This window comes from Oncorhynchus kisutch, linkage group LG11 (genome assembly GCF_002021735.2).
Source record: "Oncorhynchus kisutch isolate 150728-3 linkage group LG11, Okis_V2, whole genome shotgun sequence".
Taxonomy (NCBI): Eukaryota; Metazoa; Chordata; class Actinopteri; order Salmoniformes; family Salmonidae; genus Oncorhynchus; species Oncorhynchus kisutch.
Genome location: NC_034184.2, coordinates 52,649,701 through 52,667,794, shown reverse-complemented (window position 1 = coordinate 52,667,794; position 18,094 = coordinate 52,649,701). Strand labels below are relative to the sequence as shown.

The 18,094-nt window shown below is 45.0% G+C and overlaps 1 protein-coding gene across 1 annotated transcript in view; it reads right to left on the bottom strand.

Moving 5' to 3' along the window:
• Positions 1-8,305: 8,305 nt before the first annotated feature.
• LOC109899544 (uncharacterized) overlaps positions 8,306-18,094 on the bottom strand; it is a 29,409-nt gene continuing 19,620 nt past the window's right edge. The window contains exons 3-7 of the mRNA XM_020494875.2: positions 17,292-17,803; positions 15,183-15,360; positions 14,158-15,041; positions 9,822-13,972; positions 8,306-9,060 (exon numbers count right to left, since the gene is read on the bottom strand). Of these exons, the coding sequence (XP_020350464.2) occupies positions 9,026-9,060; positions 9,822-13,972; positions 14,158-15,041; positions 15,183-15,360; positions 17,292-17,668 (5,625 nt within the window). The 5' untranslated portion in view covers positions 17,669-17,803 and the 3' untranslated portion in view covers positions 8,306-9,025. The remainder of the gene's footprint in view (positions 9,061-9,821; positions 13,973-14,157; positions 15,042-15,182; positions 15,361-17,291; positions 17,804-18,094) is intronic.

Below are 18,094 nucleotides of genomic sequence, written 5' to 3'. Positions count from 1 at the left end.
CAATGACTGGAATGAACTACAAATATCACTGAAGCTGGAGACTCATATCTCCTTCACGAGCTTTAAGCACCAGCTGTCAGAGCAGCTCACAGATCACTGCATCTGTACATAGCCCATCTGTAAATAGCCCATCCAACTACCACATCCCCATACTGTATTTATTTATTTATTTATCTTGCTCCTTTGCTCCTTTGCACCCCAGTATCTCTACTTGCACATTCATCTTCTGGTCATCAATCACTCCAGTGTTTAATTGGTATATTGTAATTACTTCACAACCATGGCCTATTTATTACCTTCCTTATCTTACCTCATTTGCACACACTGTATATATACTTTTTTCCACTGTATTAATGTTTGTTTATTCCATGTGTAACTCTGTTGTTGTATGTGTCAAACTGCTTTGCTTTATTCTTGGCCAGGTTGCAGTTGTAAATGAGAACTTGTTCTCAACATTGAGTCAATTTTAGACTTCATAAATGTAGTTATTTGTTTCAATTGACCGTGTAAAACCTAGCAGTATTACTTACTTGTCTAAGGGTGGGGCAGAAATATAGCATTATGCCAAAAAATGATTATTCAAATCAACGGCCCTCTACTCTTTTCTATTTTTTACCAATGATCTGCCACTGGCATTAATAAACAAAGCATGTGTGTCTATGTATGCTGATGATTCAACCATATACGCATCAGCAACCACAGCTAATGAAGTCACTGAAACCCTTAACAAAGAGTTGCAGTCTGTTTTGGAATGGGTGGCCAGTAATAAACTGGTCCTGGACATCTCTAAAACTAAGAGCATTGTATTTAGACCTCAGCTGAATCTGGTAATGAATGGTGTGGCTGTTGAACAAGTTGAGGAGACCTTAACGTTACCTTAGATTGTAAACTGTCATGGTCAAAATGTATAGATTCAATGGTTGCAAAGATGGGGAGAGGTCTAGTTGTAATAAAGAGATGCTCTGCTTTTTTGACACTACACTACAAAAAGCAAGTTCTGCAGGCTCTAGTTTTGTCTAATCTTGATTATTGTCCAGTCGTGTGGTCTAATGCTGCAAGGAAAAACCTAGTTAAGTTGCAGCTGGCCCAGAACAGAGCGACACGTTTTGCTCTTAATTGTAATCAGAGAGCTGATATAAATACTATGCATGCCAGTCTCTCTTGGCTAAGAGTTGAGGAGAGACTGACTGCATCACTTCTTCTTTTTATAAGAGACATGAATGTGTTGAAAATCCCACACACTTATTCCACCAGACATGCCACCAGGGGTCTTTTCATAGTCCTCAAATCCAGAACCAATTCAAGAAAACATACAGTATTATATAGAGCCCTTATTGCATGTAACTTCCTTCCATCTCATATTGCTCAAATAAACATCAAACCTGCTTTCAAAAAACAGATAAAGCAACATCTCGTGGCACAACGTCTCTCCCCTATTTGACCTAGATAGTTTGTGTGTATGCATTGATATGTAGGCTACTTCTGTCTTTTAAAAAATGTATGTAGTTCTGTCCTTGAGCTGTTCTTGTCTAATGATGTTCTGTATTATGTAATTCTGTATTATGTTTCATGTTTTGTGTGGACCCCAGGAAGAGTAGCTGCTGATTTTTATGTATATATATATATATATATATAGGACAAAACACACATCACGACAAGAGAGACACCACAACACTACATAAAGACAGACATAGCATGGCAGCAACACATGAAAACACAGCATGGTAGCAACACAACCTGACAACAACATGGTAGCAGCACAAAACATCGTACCAACATTATTGGGCACAGACAACAGCACCAAGGGGAAGAAGAGATGGAGATAAAACAGTCCAGTTTGAGTGTTTATATATAGCGTTTTGGAATGAAACTCTTCATATATATATTTCCTGGTATATGGGATTACTCAATGAAGTACTAGAAGTACTACTGGTTTTCCATTAAGCCTCTATTGATTTCCTTTTTGTCTGTGTGAACTTACACTGCACTCAGTTTACTCATCCTATTGCCCCATAACATTACAACTTTACTATCCTGTAACTAGCTTGGTTTTTATGAAGCCACACTGTAAACTATAACTGACACTATAGATAGAATATGGTAAGAATTGGTATGTCAATATGAATGGAAGATACACAACAGTTCATTATTTGTTAACCTTTTGAAGACAGGACAATCAGTTCGTGGTAAAATGAGTCAATCCCAGGGAGGGAAGGACACAACATGAGAATGCCTGAACAAGAGGAAATAACCAACATCATTGTTATATTTGGACGTTCAAATGCTGTTCACATGCCAAGGAGGCTAGCTTTGATCATGTGTGCATCCCAAATGGCACCCTATTACCTAATGTGCACTACTACTTTGGGCACTTGTCAGAAAGTACTTATGGGTTCTAAAATGGTACAGTACAGGCAGGCCTATGTCACTGACCCTGTTGTTCTTCTATAGCTGAAAAACAGTACCATGCAGAGCTACTAGATCAGTTATATACCTTGTCCAGCACCATGGACAGATTCAATCACGCCCTACCTTCAAGGAACCATGTGCGATGTAGGGTAGGTTCTTTATGTTCTCTCCTTGCTTGACATGTGTCAGCCAAATATCTCACTATTTGCAAATGTTTGTTTTCCATCTGATGTACTTTTATTATACTGTCCAAGTAATTTCATCACTATATGTTGGTTAAACGTTGACATGATTGACATGTCACTATTGCTGTCACTTGCTAGGCATATTAGGTTTTGTCATGGCTGGTGGGTTGGGGGCAATTGTAACGCATTGTTAAAATGACCCTGAGCCAAGCAGCCAAATTATGATTTGTATTTTATTTAAACTTTAGGATTTTATGTATTCTACATTAATATACAAAAACTAACTTTAAATAACCGTGGGTTCCTGTGGAGTGCTAAATAACTTGTAAACTAATATCATTTCTGTCACCAACAGACTATTCAGATGTTTTGAGGGGAACCAAATGACCATGCAAAAACAGGGTTGTTACTGTAAATATTTGTTACATACTTAGAAATAATTATATTTTAGGCAAATTCATTCCATGTCTTTGATAATATGATCATTCATAAACATGAATGCCTCTGAAGTTCAGTGAATGTATTGGTTTCTTTTTTTAGTTGTTACCTTTGACCTCAGCTACATTTACAATTGTCCCTGGCACATACAGGGGCAATTGTAATGTCCAGACTTTTTGGATTAAAATCTGTATTGTGATCCAAATGTCAGACATGTAAATGGTATGAATGGTTAGGAGACAGATGTAAGTTACTTACATAAAAAAATTACTGGTCTAGTTCAAGTGGTCTCTGAGCAATAGAGTAAAATACAATTGCCCCGTCTCCCCTAGTTTGCACTGCCAGAATAGTGTAGTTTAGAATATTTTAGATAAAACAGATACAAATTCATCATGAATACATCTGTATGATTGTCTCTTTGTACTGAAACCAAAATAGACTGTACATATACATATTTCTCCAGTGATATTAGCACGAGAAGTGCCAAGCCCCCTTCAACTTGACTGCCTTCCGTTCTAGATTTATCCTAAATGCCAAAACGTTACTTTTTCAAATCCTCCTGCAGCGTCACTTGCAGGTAAGATATTTTGATTTCTATAGTACCAGAAAGAGCAGATTCGGAGGTTTTCAAAACACTTACCGTACCTTTGTAAGATATGAGCTCTATTTCAAAATATCACATTTTCCAAGAATAACCTTGCAGCAGGTCACCTACAGTAATATAAACTAATGAAAATGCTATTGTGTTCTTTGAAATACATATTTTTTTGTATTTTTGTATTCGATAATTTCCCCGATAGCATATATTAAATCTATTTATCATACTGTTAGAATGTTACAGTCAAAATGGCTGCTCATTGGCGTAGTAAGGGGGTAGCGAGGCCCAGAAGTGTTAATACAAAACAGAGGCATAGCTTACATGCAAAGTTGATTTAATAATCGGCAATGTTATACAAAAGAAGCGCACTATGACTGTATGTATGCTCATTTCTAATGATCATACCATGAATACAGACAAACATGTGCCTTTAAACACAGAGTTCCCTTTTTAGAATACTCAAAAAAATACCTTGCTTTCATTTTAAATACTTGCTGAAAAAAATGATAAAATAAAATATGCATTATATGAAATATATAACGGCTGCTTATCAGGTATACTATAGTACCAAATGCAATTATATCCAAATACCTTTCTCTCCATAACATCTAATGCATTTACACGCAAAAACAAACAAAAAAATATGTAAAGACTGTATGAAAATAGAAAATATCACAGCAAGATGTGCAACAATAGTCTATGTTACAAATACCTTGCAGTACAAAAGGTCTATTACAATGTCCACATAACTATAGTCCACCTGGAACCTAGCCTAGAGTTACAGGGAAGGACAGAGTGTTGGTAGCGTAAACCATAGAATTAGAATAATTTTTAGGTCAAATTATTCTTAGAATTAGAATCATTCTAATTCTAGGGTATCAACATTATCCTGTGCTTGATATCAGGAATACAGTATCACAAACTAAAGCTCAAACTGACTTCCTGCTTATGCATGTCTTGAACCAGATCAAGTATCATTCATCCATACCATGTAACTTCAAACAAGGGGTAAAGAAAATAGCACTATGTTTGTAGCAAGCAGACAAAAATTGTTTGTTTATGTTAAGTCTTTATACACAGAAAACTGTTTTGGTTCAGAACTAGATCTTTCAACCAGTACTGGTTGATAATGCACAATGACTTGCATGTAGGCTTATGTAATATGCAAGTCAGTTATTTTAACAAAAACATCAAGGTGTATAACAATTAGAAGTAAATTCGAAAGTGAAGAATTCTTTGCCAGCTTACAAGGCGTTTGATATGTTCAACGCTTACATTTATCAGATTCATAAATGTACGTTTTACAGTATATATCCAAAAAGTTAATTCAAAAATATATATTTTTGATTTCCAAAATAACTAAAAATGGTCATATCCATATACAATTAACAATGAATTACAACATGTCCAGTTGAAATGAAGAAATTAGCTAAGTTACAGTACATAATTTGTACGTGTTGAACACAAATAAACATTGGGTACATCCCAAATGGTACCCTATATCCTAAATAGTGCACTAATATGGACTTTTTCCATAGAAACAGAAATGTGTACAAGGCACACTGAGATGTTATGTCTATCATTCATTGCAACACCAAATTCATTAATTACAAAAAAATACATATTCACATGGACGTATGTGAGCAAATGAAATTGCACGGTTAATTATAAACCTTTTTAACATTTTAAAATATTTTAAAATATACTTTTTTATTTTGTACAGTATGAGGTGTGATTAACAAACATAAATACATTTGTGAAATGAAATACTGCTGCGATTGCTGTTGCTGAAAAAACTAACTCTAACCTGTCACACCACCCTGACATAGTCTATGGCAGAGTCATGTTTGGGGGGTGGCACTGTAAATAAAATGTAACGGTCCTCACATTCACCCCTGAGGGATACCACCAATGCAAAACCACCAGCAACTCACAGACAGGTGACACAGGACCAATAACATTACTTAGCAGTGCAACCGCTGGTACTCTTAGTACTCTTGGTACTCTTAGTAGCAAACAGATGTAACACATGGATGTGTAATGAGATCAATTTCTTAGGTCCCATCCCAAATGGACCCCTAGACCGTAGTGCATCTAAGGGTCGTTCTGGGATTGGGCCTTTAATACACAGGCTCTCGGCTGCTCACTCAAAGCAGCCCCAAGAGAAGTCCTGTGCAACAACAGTATAGCTCTGAGTGACAAACACCACAGTGTTATATACAGTTGAAGTCAGAAGTTTACATACACTTAGGTTGGAGTCATTAAAACTAGTTTTTCAACCACTCCACAAATTTCTTGTTAACAAACTAAAGTTTTGGCAAGTTGGTTAGGACATCTACTTTGTGCATGACACAAGTAATTTTTCCAACAATTGTTTACAGACAGATTATTTCACTTTATCACAATTCCAGTGGGTCATAAGTTTACATACACGAAGTTGACTGTGCCTTTAAACAGCTTGGAAAATTCCAGAAAATGATGTCATGGCTTTAGAAGCTTCTGATAGGCTAATTGACATCATTTGAGACAATTGGAGGTGTACCTGTGGATGTATTTCAAGACCTACCTTCAAACTCAGTGCCTCTTTGTATTGACATCATGGGAAAATCAAAAGAAATAAGCCATGACCTCAGAAAAAATATTGTATACCTTCACAAGTCTGGATCATCCTTGGGAGCAATTTACAAACACATGAAGGTACCACATTCATCTGTACAAACAATAGTACGCAAGTATAAACACCATGGGACCACGCAGCCGTCATACCATTCAGGAAGGAGACGCGTTCAGACTCCTAGAGATGAACGTACTTAGGTAAAAAAAGTGCAAATCAATACCAGAACAACAGCAAAGGACCTTGTGAAGATGCTGGAGGAAACAGGTACAAAAGTATATATATCCACAGTAAAACGAGTCCTATATCGACATAACCTGAATGGCTGCTCAGCAAGGAAGAAGCCACTGCTCCAAAACCACCATAAAAAAGTCAGACTACGGTTTTCAACTGAACATGGGGACAACGATTGTACTTTTTGGAGAAATGTCCTCTGGTCTGATGAAACAACAATAGAACTGTTTGGCCATAATGACCATCGTTATGTTTGGAGGAAAAAGGGGGACGCTTGTAAGCCGAAGAACACCATCCCAACCGCAAAGCAAGGGGGTGGCAGCATCATGTTGTGGGGGTGCTTTGCTGAAGGATGGACTGGTGCACTTCACAAAATAGATGGCTTCATGAGTGAGGAAAATTATGTGGATATATTGAAGCAACATCTCAAGACATCAGGAAGTTAAAGCTTGCAAATGGGTCTTCCAAATGGACAATGACCGCAAGCATACTTCCAAAGTTGTGGCAAAATTGCTTAAGGACAAAGTCAAGGTATTGGAGTGGCCATCACAAACCCTGACCTCAATCCCATAGAATATTTGTGGGCAGAACTGAAAAAGCGTGTGCGAGCAAGGAGGCCTACAAACCTGTCAGTTACACCAGCTCTGTCAGGAGGAATGGGACAAAATTCCCACAAATTATTGTGGGAAGCTTATGGAAGGCTACCAGAAACATTTGACCCAAGTTAAACAATTTAAAGGCAATGCTACCAAATACTAATTGAGTGTATGTAAAATTCTGACCCACTGGGAATGTGATGAAAGAAATAAAAGCTGAAATAAATCACTCTCTCTACTATTATTCTGACATTTCACATTCTTAAAATAAAGTGGTGATCCTAACTGACTTAAGACATGGAATTTTAAATGTATTTGGCTAAGGTGTATGTAAACTTCTGGCCCCAGATATGTTTTGCTGTCACACCAACTGTCGTGGCAATTTCCATATAGGAGTTGGCAAAACAGCAAAAACAATCAATCTGATTCAGCCTGACATATAAGTACATTCTCAGGCCTCGCGGCCAAGCCACAAACACACAAGTGTAGAGAACAGGAGAGAAGTATCAATTGGTAATAACATCTCAAGAGTATAGCTTCAAAATCAGATTCTTCTTCAACATATACACAGAGTATACCAAACATTAGGAACACCTTCCTAATATTGAGTTGCACCCCCTTTTGCCCTCAGAAGAGCCTCAATATGTCAGGGCATGGACTATATAACGTGTCGAAAGTGTTCCAAAGGGATGCTGGCCCATGTTGACTCCAATGCTTCCCACAGTTGTGTCAAGTTGGCTGGATCTCCTTTGGGTGGTGGATCGTTCTGTTGCGTGTGAAAAATCCAGCAGCGGTTCTTGACGCAAACTGGTGCGCCTGGCATATACTGCCATACACCGTTCAAAGGCACTTAAATGTTTTGTCTTGCCCATTCACCTTCGGAATGGTATACATTCCATGTCTCGATTGTCTCAAGGCTGAAACATCCTTCTTTAACCATTCTCCTCCCCTTCATCTACTCTAATTGAAGTGGACTTAACAAGTGCCGTCAATAAGGGATCATAAACTTTCACCTGGATTCACCTGGTCAGTCTGTCATGGAAAGTGCAGTTGTTCTTAATGTTTTGTATACTCAGTGTAAGTTTCAACACAGGTAAGAAAATATACCGTTTTTCAGCAATAAACATCACAAAAGTCTGTTGGAACAAAACCTTAAACCTCTATAATTCTTATTTACATTTGGTGTACGTAGGTAACACTGATTGTAACACGAGACATTTGTCTTATTGTGGTTTCGTCTTAAAGCATTTGTTTGTGTTTGAGAAGCATAAGCACTTCTTTACATTCATAGGAACCACAGTGCTGTTGTATTGGGAGACAGTCGATGGCAGACATGTAAATCCAAGAAAACCAAACCCGCATTCCAAATGGCACCCTATTCCCTATAGAGTATACTACATTTGACCGGGGCCCTAGTCAAAAGTAGTACACTATAAAGGTGCCATTTGGGATGCACGAACAACACAAAAAAATACCAGACAGGACAGGGTAGGAAAATCACCCCGTTAAGCAACAGTGGTTGGCTCATGACTGGAAGCGTCTAGAAGGAGAGGAAGATGGTGAAGAGGAGGATGAGGAGTGTGAGTAGAAGGATGAAGGCCAGAGGACAGATGGGTCCCAGTAATTGTCTTGTTTGGCAGTCGGAAGGTCCATTGGAGCACCAGGTCAGAGTCAGGCAGGCATATTATGGACTGTTGCTGTTGCTTAAACAATGCTTGTATTGGTGAAAAGGGGGCACAGTGGTTGAGGGGGGGGGGTCATTGAGTGAGATTAAGTTTCGTCCTTATTCCTTATATAGTGCAGTACTTTTAACCAGTCCCCATAGAGCTCAAAAGAGCTATATAGGCATTGACCAAGGCATTGACTGGAAAGTTGACGGACGGAGGACGGACGGAGCGGTGATCAAAGCCGATTCCCACCAGATGTCGAAGATATTCATAGAGGTCAGAAGCTACACTCTCTCCACTCGACTAGGATCATAGGAGTCTGAGGAGAAAAAATGGCATCAATCACAATCCAGTCAGACATTCATGATGATATTCCATATACAGTAACGAGGGAAATCCTTACTGCCAGTCTGTTTGTGCTATCAAGCCAATGCTTGGTCACTCATTATCATGCCACACTGGCAGAGCACAAACAGATCTGGGACCAGGCTAGGGAAATCCATCTAATCTCTAAAACAATGTGTAAGTCCCCGTGTCTCTGTGGATTCCCAGCTCACACAATGGCTTGGCTTGGCCTTCCCTCCCTTCTTCCATCCACACCCGCTAAACCAACCCCATAAAAAGCTCTGTCGTACAGCTGGGATAACTGCTAGGTTTTGGAGTGGTTTAATGGCCGGGTTCTCCCACAGTTTTACTATAAAAACACCTAAATAGTCCATTTGGGTCAAAAAGTCACAAAACCAACAAAAGCAGAGTTTGCATCCCTCCTTGTTAATCTGACAATGTTCTTAGTGCGTTTTCCAGCAGTATGTACGTAAAATATTTTCTAAATTCCATCCTGATCCTTCATGTTACGGTAGGATGATAGCTCCCTCTTGTGATAAACATGATAAAATGAAGCTTTAAATAAAACAGGATACAAAGAGTTTTACACAAAGATGAAGTAAAGAACTTAACATACATGTGTATATTGTAGATTTTGTGATTATTTTCCCCCAGTGTATGAAAAGTCCTATATAAATATGTAACAGTTACATGTATTATTGTTAAAGGCGTGTGTGTGTGTGTCCATGTTCCTACCTGGGAGCAGCTCGTCCTCCTCTAGGGTTGTAGAGGAGCCACATGAAGAGACACTGAAGCTCAGGGGAAGGGTGATCTCCCTTTTGGCCACCGTGCCACTGCGAGGCATGGGGACAGGCTTGGGGAGGAGAGGAGGTTTCACTGGCCTGGACACCGGCTCTGGCCGAACCTCCTGTTGCTGTTCATCATCTGACTCTTCACTCCTCTCCTCCTCTCTTTTCACCTCTGGCTCTTTCTCCTCCACTTGCCTCTCTGTATTATCCTCCTCCTCTGGTTCTTTCTCTACCTCCTGCACTTCTCTTTCCTCTTCCTCCTGACTCCCACTTTTCTCCTCCTCCATTCTCACCTTTAGCTCTCTCTCCACCTTGATTGTCAACTCTTGCTCTTTCTCCCCTATTTTCAACTCCTCCTCCTCCAGGTCTTTCTCCTCTCCCGACACTATCCTCTCATCTTCTCTCTTGTCTGTCCTGTCTATCTCGTTCCCCTCCGGCTCTGACTCTATCCTCAACTTTTCCTCTTCCATCTCTTCTCTCTCTCCCTGGCTCATCCCCTTATCTTTCTCCTGCTCAGCCTCTACCTGTACTACTACCACTACCTCCGTCTCTGTCTCCTGCTCTGGCTCTCCTGAGTCTAAACTCCTGATAAGTACGCAGGAGACTGAGAACACCTCATCCAAGTGGACCATACTCTCTGTGCAGCCTGGCGACTTCGAGGATGAGAGCCTGGGGGAGGCACGACCAATGTGCCCCTTCCTCTCCCCTCCTCCACCCACACTCAGCAAGCTAAGGGTCAGCTCTTCGTCTGGGGTCACAGGCAGAGACAAGGGGAGGCTGCTAGGGGGGAACTCTGGCAGGTCCAGCACCATGGAGGGGTGGCTTAATCTCTCTCTGTCTCCTCCATAACGTTTGTCCTCACATACTGACAAGCTGTCATCCTTACTGGGTCCTCCTCTCGTCTCCTCTTCCAAGGTAACCACGGATACCTGTACCTTCATCACTTGCTCGTACTCTCTTCTCACATGCTTTTTATCTCTGTTGTCGTCTGGACTGTGCTTCAGTGTTTCTCCTATTAGAGTTTCGTCCTCATTCTCTGGGTTGTCTCTGTGTTCCACTTTCTGTTCGACCCCGCCTAGTGATTCCACAGCATGTGCTCCTTCTGGACTGAGTTCCTGGGTCTCTCTCTCAGTCACTGTGTTGTCTCTGTGCTCCTGTGTTTCACCTATGACAGTTTCTCCCTCATTCTCTCTGTTCTGCCTGTCCTCCTCTCTCACCTTGACAGCCCCCTGTGGTGACACCTCATCCTCTCTCTCCTCTACAACCCCCTGCAGTGACTCCTCCTCCTCTCTCTGCTCCTCCTCTCTCTCCTGGACCATCCCCCGCAGTGAATCCGCGGCTATGTCTATCCCCAATATCCTGGCTGCTCTCTGCTCCATTGTCTCGTTCTCAGGGATCCCCTTGGCACATTTCACCTCATATAGATTACTCAGGTCCTCTGTGGGCATGGTGTTTGCCTTCTCCTTGATCAGCAGGGTCTCCAGGTGTATATCTGCCAACGTAGCCTCGTTACGCCAACTCAGAGGATCGGAGCTGACACTGTATCTGTAGACGTCATCCTCGAATGCAAACGCTGCCTCCCTAGTCAATCTGCCGGTGTGTGGTGTCCCCTGCGACCCTTCACCTCTGGGCGACCTGCTGTTCTCACTCCGGGCCCTGCGGATGTTCAGATTGGGCTCATGCCCCCTAAATCTGGATGGCATGATGGGCACGTTATCCTTCTTTACCTTCCTCCCTTCCTCCACTACTTTAGCGGAGCCAAGCTCTTCCTTATTAGTCCCATCACTGATGTGCACAACCTCAACCTGGTTGTTCTTGGCAAAAAAGTCTTTGTTCTCCCTTGATAGCTGTACATTCTGGCATAGTTCATTGTGGTCTAATGGTGTGATCAGTGTGAATGGGCAGCCACAATCCTGGCCCTGCTCTATGGTGCCTCCAGGGACAGTGTAGACGGTGAGCCCCACGTCCCTCAGTAGAGACTCCTTGGCGACGGGGATGTCCAGCTCCTGCCTGTAGGTCATTCTGGAGTCATAGGTTACCCTGGGGTCACCCTTAGCATTGTGGGAGTTGTAGTCTCGGAAGCCAGTGGACTCTGTTAGGGTGGCAGTGGGGGCCATGTCCTCTCTCTTCAGTCTTAGGATGCTAGTTCTGCTCTGGGGCTGAGGCCTGGAGAAAGCACTCCTCACCTCCCTGTAGTCTGGGTCAATGGTAGAGCCAGGGCCCCAGCTGTCTAGCCTTGGCATGATGGTAGGGATGTTGTTGTTGGGTTTGTTATTCAGGCGCTGGTCTGGAAGGCGAACCGTCTCCCTCTCAGGGTCCAGATGCGGAGGGGCTATGTGCTGATGTTGTTGTGTGTCTTCTCCGCTCAGCTCCATGATGGTCCTGTAGACCTCGTCCAGGTCGTCTATACACTGGTCGACACTGGGTCTCCTGGGCTGGACCTTAATCTTCTTCTGGACCTGGTCTACATCTACGCCTGCAGCCTTGTTGAAACTCTCCAGCTCCTCAATGGCGTCCCACGGCCGCCGGCTCACCGGCTTCAGCAGGAACTGACCGAATGCCACCTGGCCCTGGATGTTAGCATTGGCACTGACTGGGGGTTTGGTGGTGTTGGAGGTGGTAGTACCAGTCTTCCTGGATGTGGAGGTCTGTTGGTTTCTCCCCTCCCAAGGGACAGGGGGTGGAGGCTGGGGTGGGAGTGACAGGGGCTGGGCCGGGCTGATACTGAGACAGGAGAAGGCGCTGTTGCTGGACAGGTGGAGGTTCTTCTGGCCCTTCATGGGATAGTCCACACCATACGAGCCGGAGCTGCAGTCGGTGCCTGCACCACTGTCCATGGTGGTATCGGAGGCTGGGTGGCCTGTCTCCTGCCCCCCCTGTCCCTGTCCTCCAGGGGGACTCTGAGGCTGACCTGTCCCCCCAGTACCCCCAGGACCCTTCACTGCCACGGGTGAGCTGGTCTGGGTCTCTTGGTTCCTGTACTGGTCCCCGGGCCAGGAGCCGGCGTAGCACAGCTCCTTGTCAGCACTGGCCTGGAGTGACCAGGCATCTACTATCTCCTTCCTCAGAGGACCCTTCCTGGTGCTTCTCATTGAGGTGAAGCTGCTGGTGTGGGAGGGGGGTTTGAGACCCATGTCTGATAACGACTTGCTACAGAGGCTTTGGCTGTTCTCTGATTTGGATTGGACCACAGTGTTTTGGTTGTCTACTGTGGCGATGACACTCACGATTGGCAGAATACTTGGCAGACTGGCAGGCATATTCTCGTTATTGTTCTGGTCTGCTGAGTCTTTATTGGTTTGTTGCATGTGGATGGGGACAGACACCAGGCAGAATATGGTCTCACTGTGAGCCTTCCTCTTAGAGTTCCTGTTGAGGTTGTCTACTCCTGAGTCTCCTGGAACTATCTTCTTCACCTGTGTGATGGTTGTTTCTGAGAAGCCCTGATCTGAGCTGGAGCTGTGACACACTGGCAGAGCAGAGGCTGGTGGCTGGAAGGCAGAGGGACCACCTTGGTTTGGTTTAGGATTATACCTGTTACAGTTTTGGGAAGTTGCTGCTGGGAAGTTATCTAGTGAGCCAGTCTCTTTGTGCAAATCACAGTGCTGCTGCTGTTGCTGCCACCTGTTATTGTTATTGTCATAGTCGCTAGAAGACCTCAGCGGCATGGGACTGGCCGGGTCTGGCGCGCTGGCAAGTAGCGGTGGGGCCCCCGTGGAAGCGGACGACAAAAAGGCACTGTCATCAGACGAGTGGTCTGACACGGTGACACTGGGAAGCTCGGAGGATGTGGAGTTACGGATGTGGCGGATCTTGTTGGCGTCCGTCATGGAGTTACCTCGGCCACATAGAGACGAGTTTCCTCCCCGGGACACATGTCGGAGGCGTGGGTCGTCGAAGGGGATGTACTGGATGCCAGGACCCAGGACCGGCTGATGCTGCTGCTTACTGTAGCCAGCGGAGTGCTGCTTCCTGTGGGGTACACTCCTCTCTCTGTGAGGCTCCGGCCCGGACCCTCCTCCACCGGTGTGCCTGCTACCAAACCAGGGGTCTGGGGTCCCACGCATCTGCTGCTTCTGCTGGTACATCTGGTGGTACCTGATAATAACACATTACCATTTATTTAACTTCTAAATTGTACATTGCATTTACATTAATTTGGTCATTTAGCAAATTCGCCTCTATAGCGCTATTAATTACAGAAAATAATGTCAAAGTGCTTCAATAGCAAATGAAAAAAAGCTATATAAAATCATGAGTAGGTAAGCTACATAATGTGTTACCTGTAGTTGACAGGGATCTCTCCATAGCCCCTGTGACCTCCATGGCTTCCTCTCATAGGTCGAGGAGCTCTCTTGGGGGGATACGATGGGGGAGGGATATAGCCCGGAGGTTCCGTGCCAGACCCTCCATCCTGTGTATAATAGTCCAGCCTGGGGTCACCTATACTGGGGTGAGGAAGTGGGGTTCTGTCCCTGGCCTGGGGCTGGGGGCTTGATGCTGCTTCTGGCTCTCCTGAGAGCGTTTCGGAGCTCCCCCGGGTCTGCTGATGCACCTCGTAGGACGGAGGTCGCAGGGGACGGCTGTACCGGACCTTTGGTACTTGAGAAGCCTGACTCACCTGGCTGACCTGGCTAGTCATACTAGTCTGACTGGAGGGTCTGTTGTCATTCTCAGGCCACCTGTCCCTGTCCCCTACCCCGGCCTGGTTGTGGTTATATATGCTGTAAGGGTCGTAATGAAACCCTGGGTGGCCGTTGACCCTCCTGTGCACGTCCTGCCCAGGCACAGACCCAATAGACCCAGACATTTCCACGTACTGCAGGCTGTCCGGTTGCAGCATCCTGGGCAGAGACTGGGACTTCCCTTTGTTCCTGGGACCCATTACAACCATAGCACCATCCGGTGTGCGGAGGTGGCGCTGCTGCAGATACTGCTCCTGAGCCTGAGGCCACCTCTCGCCCTCGCTGTCTGAAAGCTGGCAGGAGAAGCTCACCACGGCGGGCCGCCACATGTCCGTGCCCAGGCTCTGACACTTCCTGTCCTCGGCGGTCATCCTCCACTGCTTCAGTGCTGCCTCTCTCTGCCTGGAGCGGGCCTGGACCTGAGCTTGGGACTGAGCTGCCCAGCTCTGCTTCTCACGCTGCTGGCAGTCCTCCGGGGGCTCCTAGACAGAGGACAGAACCACAATGGTCTTTGGCTCGTTCCCAAATGGCAACATATTTCAATATAGTGCACTACTTTTTAGTGCACCCATGGGCTCTGGTCAAAGGTAGTGTAGTATAAACAAATCATAGAATCAACTCACCTCCTGTCTCTGCTGCTGCTGCACCCCCTCTGTCCTCCTACAGGTACCACCTCCTCGGGGCTCTCTGAAGTCAGCGTAGTCCAGGAGAATGCTGAAGTCCTGGCCCCTCCTCCTCCAGTAGGACAAGTCTCTGGAGCCCCTGTGATGAGAATACACGCCTCTGGGCCCCTCATAGAACCTAGAACACAGAACACACAGTATCAGAACCTAGAACACAGAACAGACACAGTATTAGAACTGAGAACCAATGGTTTCGCTCATAGACCATAGAACACACACAGGACACATCAGGAATAGTTCTCCAGTAGATGAATGTGATGATGTGTCTGTCGTTGAGCCCCTCTACCACTAGGGGGAGTTAGACCACCACAGACAGGCTAAAGTCAGTCTGCTATCAGTCTGCTACTGATAGTGCACTGTATCTGAAGACTTTATAACAGCATATCCGATTTGCAGAACCAATGCACTGTGTTTATCATCACTCTCTCTGCAAGCTCAACATCTCTGTTTCTGGATATTCCTACTGAACATGTTAACAAACATGCACATGTGTGCACCCTATGGGCTGAGGGAGGCTGATTTTCCATCCATGATCTGATCTGCCCTTTTCATTTAATGTCAGTACAGGCAGGCGTGACCATTAGGTAAGTTCCACTGCATCCCATAATATAGTATAGCCTAGTTAGCCAATCCCCAATCCTCAGTCCTCTGCACCTCCTCGTGGAAAGATTAGGAATATTCCATATGCACGTTCTAAAACTGAGCTAAAAACACCCCAACAACAACAATTTCAAAAAGTGGCACATTTGATTATCTTGCATTTTCAAATCAAATGCACTGTTTGGACTTGAGGCAAGGGTAGGGGATATGCAGGTTGTGTTATGTTGCCTAATATCATCAGCGTATCCATGGATTGTATTCAGGGTCAAACGACTGTTCCATAAGCAAATAGTACATACTTGAGTGGCATTGGGCACTGATATCATAGAATTACATGTCAAATGAATTAAGCTATAGGATCTCTATGACTGATGGATGCTATTAACCGTCCTTGTGTCTACAGAGCTATACAATACACAATCCTCCAGGACTGGTACTGCAAACTAGGCTACTCGAGCTGACAAGAAGAAAAGGCAGAGACGAAAGAAAAAGTGCCTCGGTAAAAATCGTACATTTGAACACTCGGGGACATTCCCCGGGAAAGGTTTCCATTGCATAACTTGTGAACTGAATGAAATAGAGCAGGAGGCATCTCTTCTTCGTATAGCCTACATATTTAAATGCTGTGCGCATGAGGGAGTTTCTATGTGTGGCGACTAAGAGTGAGGCTCTCGATACGCCGGGCAGACATCCCTATCTGTCTGTATGCGTCCAAAATGGCACCCTATTCCCTATACAGTGCACTACTTTTGAACAGAGCTCTATGAAACCCCTTTACGTCCTGGTGAAAAGTAATGCACTATATAGGGATTTAAGGTGCCATTTGGGATGCTGTTTCTGTCTGTAGAACTGGGCATGCTCAGGTGGTGGTGCTGGGGTCTATCAGCAGTAGCAGCAGCTCTAGTCTGTTTACAACACAACTGTCCCATGTGGCAGATTAAGACTCCAGAACACATTACCCCAACTCCCTGTCTGCTGGATTTATAGAGAAGAGGAGGGAGGGAGGAGCATTACCCCAACTCCCTATCTACTGGCTTTATAGAGAAGAGGAGAGAGGGAGGGAGGAGCATTACCCCAACTCCCTATCTACTGGCTTTATAGAGAAGAGGAGGGAGGGAGGAGCATTACCCCAACTCCCTGTCTACTAGCTTTATAGAGAAGAGGAGGGAGGGAGGGAGGGGAGGAGAAAAGCATTACCCAAACTACCTGTTTACTGGCTTTATAAAGGGAGGTAGGGAGGTAGGTAGGTAGGGAGTTGGGGGGAGGACATTACCCCAACTCCCTGTCTATTAGAAGGAGAGGAAGAGGGAGAGTGGGAGGGAGGGAGAGTGGGGAAAGCGTAGTAAAGAGATAAAGAAAGCATCCTCCCAATGCAGAACTTCTTGACTGACGGAGTCCACCTTTGCATGAATCTATTTGTGCCAAACAAGCTCTGTGCAGCAGACTCACCCGCTATCTGTCGTGAGAGAATCGCCCATGGAGTGCGCGTCACCTTGGTTACCGCTGTCCGCTTCCCTCCTCTGTGGTTGGCTATTCCTTTCCCTCCCACCTTTGGTTGGGGACGGTGGCTGGGGCCGCCTGCTGGTGCTGGTGCTGTTGCTATACACATAGACCCCTGGCCCAGACTGTATCTCATACCCGTTCACTGTTCCATGACCACCACCGGACCGGCTCTCTAAGATCTCCTGGTGGCAGGAGGACGGGTCGCCATAACGCTTGTTATCGTAAGAGGACGGTGGTGTGGGGGAGGCAGCAGGAGTAGAGGTAGAGGTTTTTTGGGGCAGTTTGTATCCATGCGAGATGAGCAGGTCATCCACGCTGTACATGGTCGCATTTGTTTTGCTGGTGTTGTTATTGGGATGAGGTTGTAGGGGACTGGTAGAGGGGGGCGTCACTCAGACCTGGTTCCTAGAGGCAGCGACAGGAGCCCGAGCACAGCTGCACAGCTGATGAGGCCATCACTGGGAAAACAGGAGAGAAAGAGAGAGGGGGAGAGTTAGAAAGAGTGAAAGGGAAGGTGCCATTAAAATCATTATCCCTCTGTCTCCGTGTCCTTCTCTTCAGAGAACTGCCCTACTGGACGGAGGCGAGGAGAGAAGAGAGGGGAGAGAACGAACCAACCACTCTGTCTGCCTCCATCTCCTCTCCCCGTCCCTCCTCTCCTCTCTGCCTGACAACAGGACTCCCGTCACCTTTCCCCATTCTTTTTCTGTCCTCTCTTCTCCCCATCCTTCCTTTCCTCTCTTTCCCTT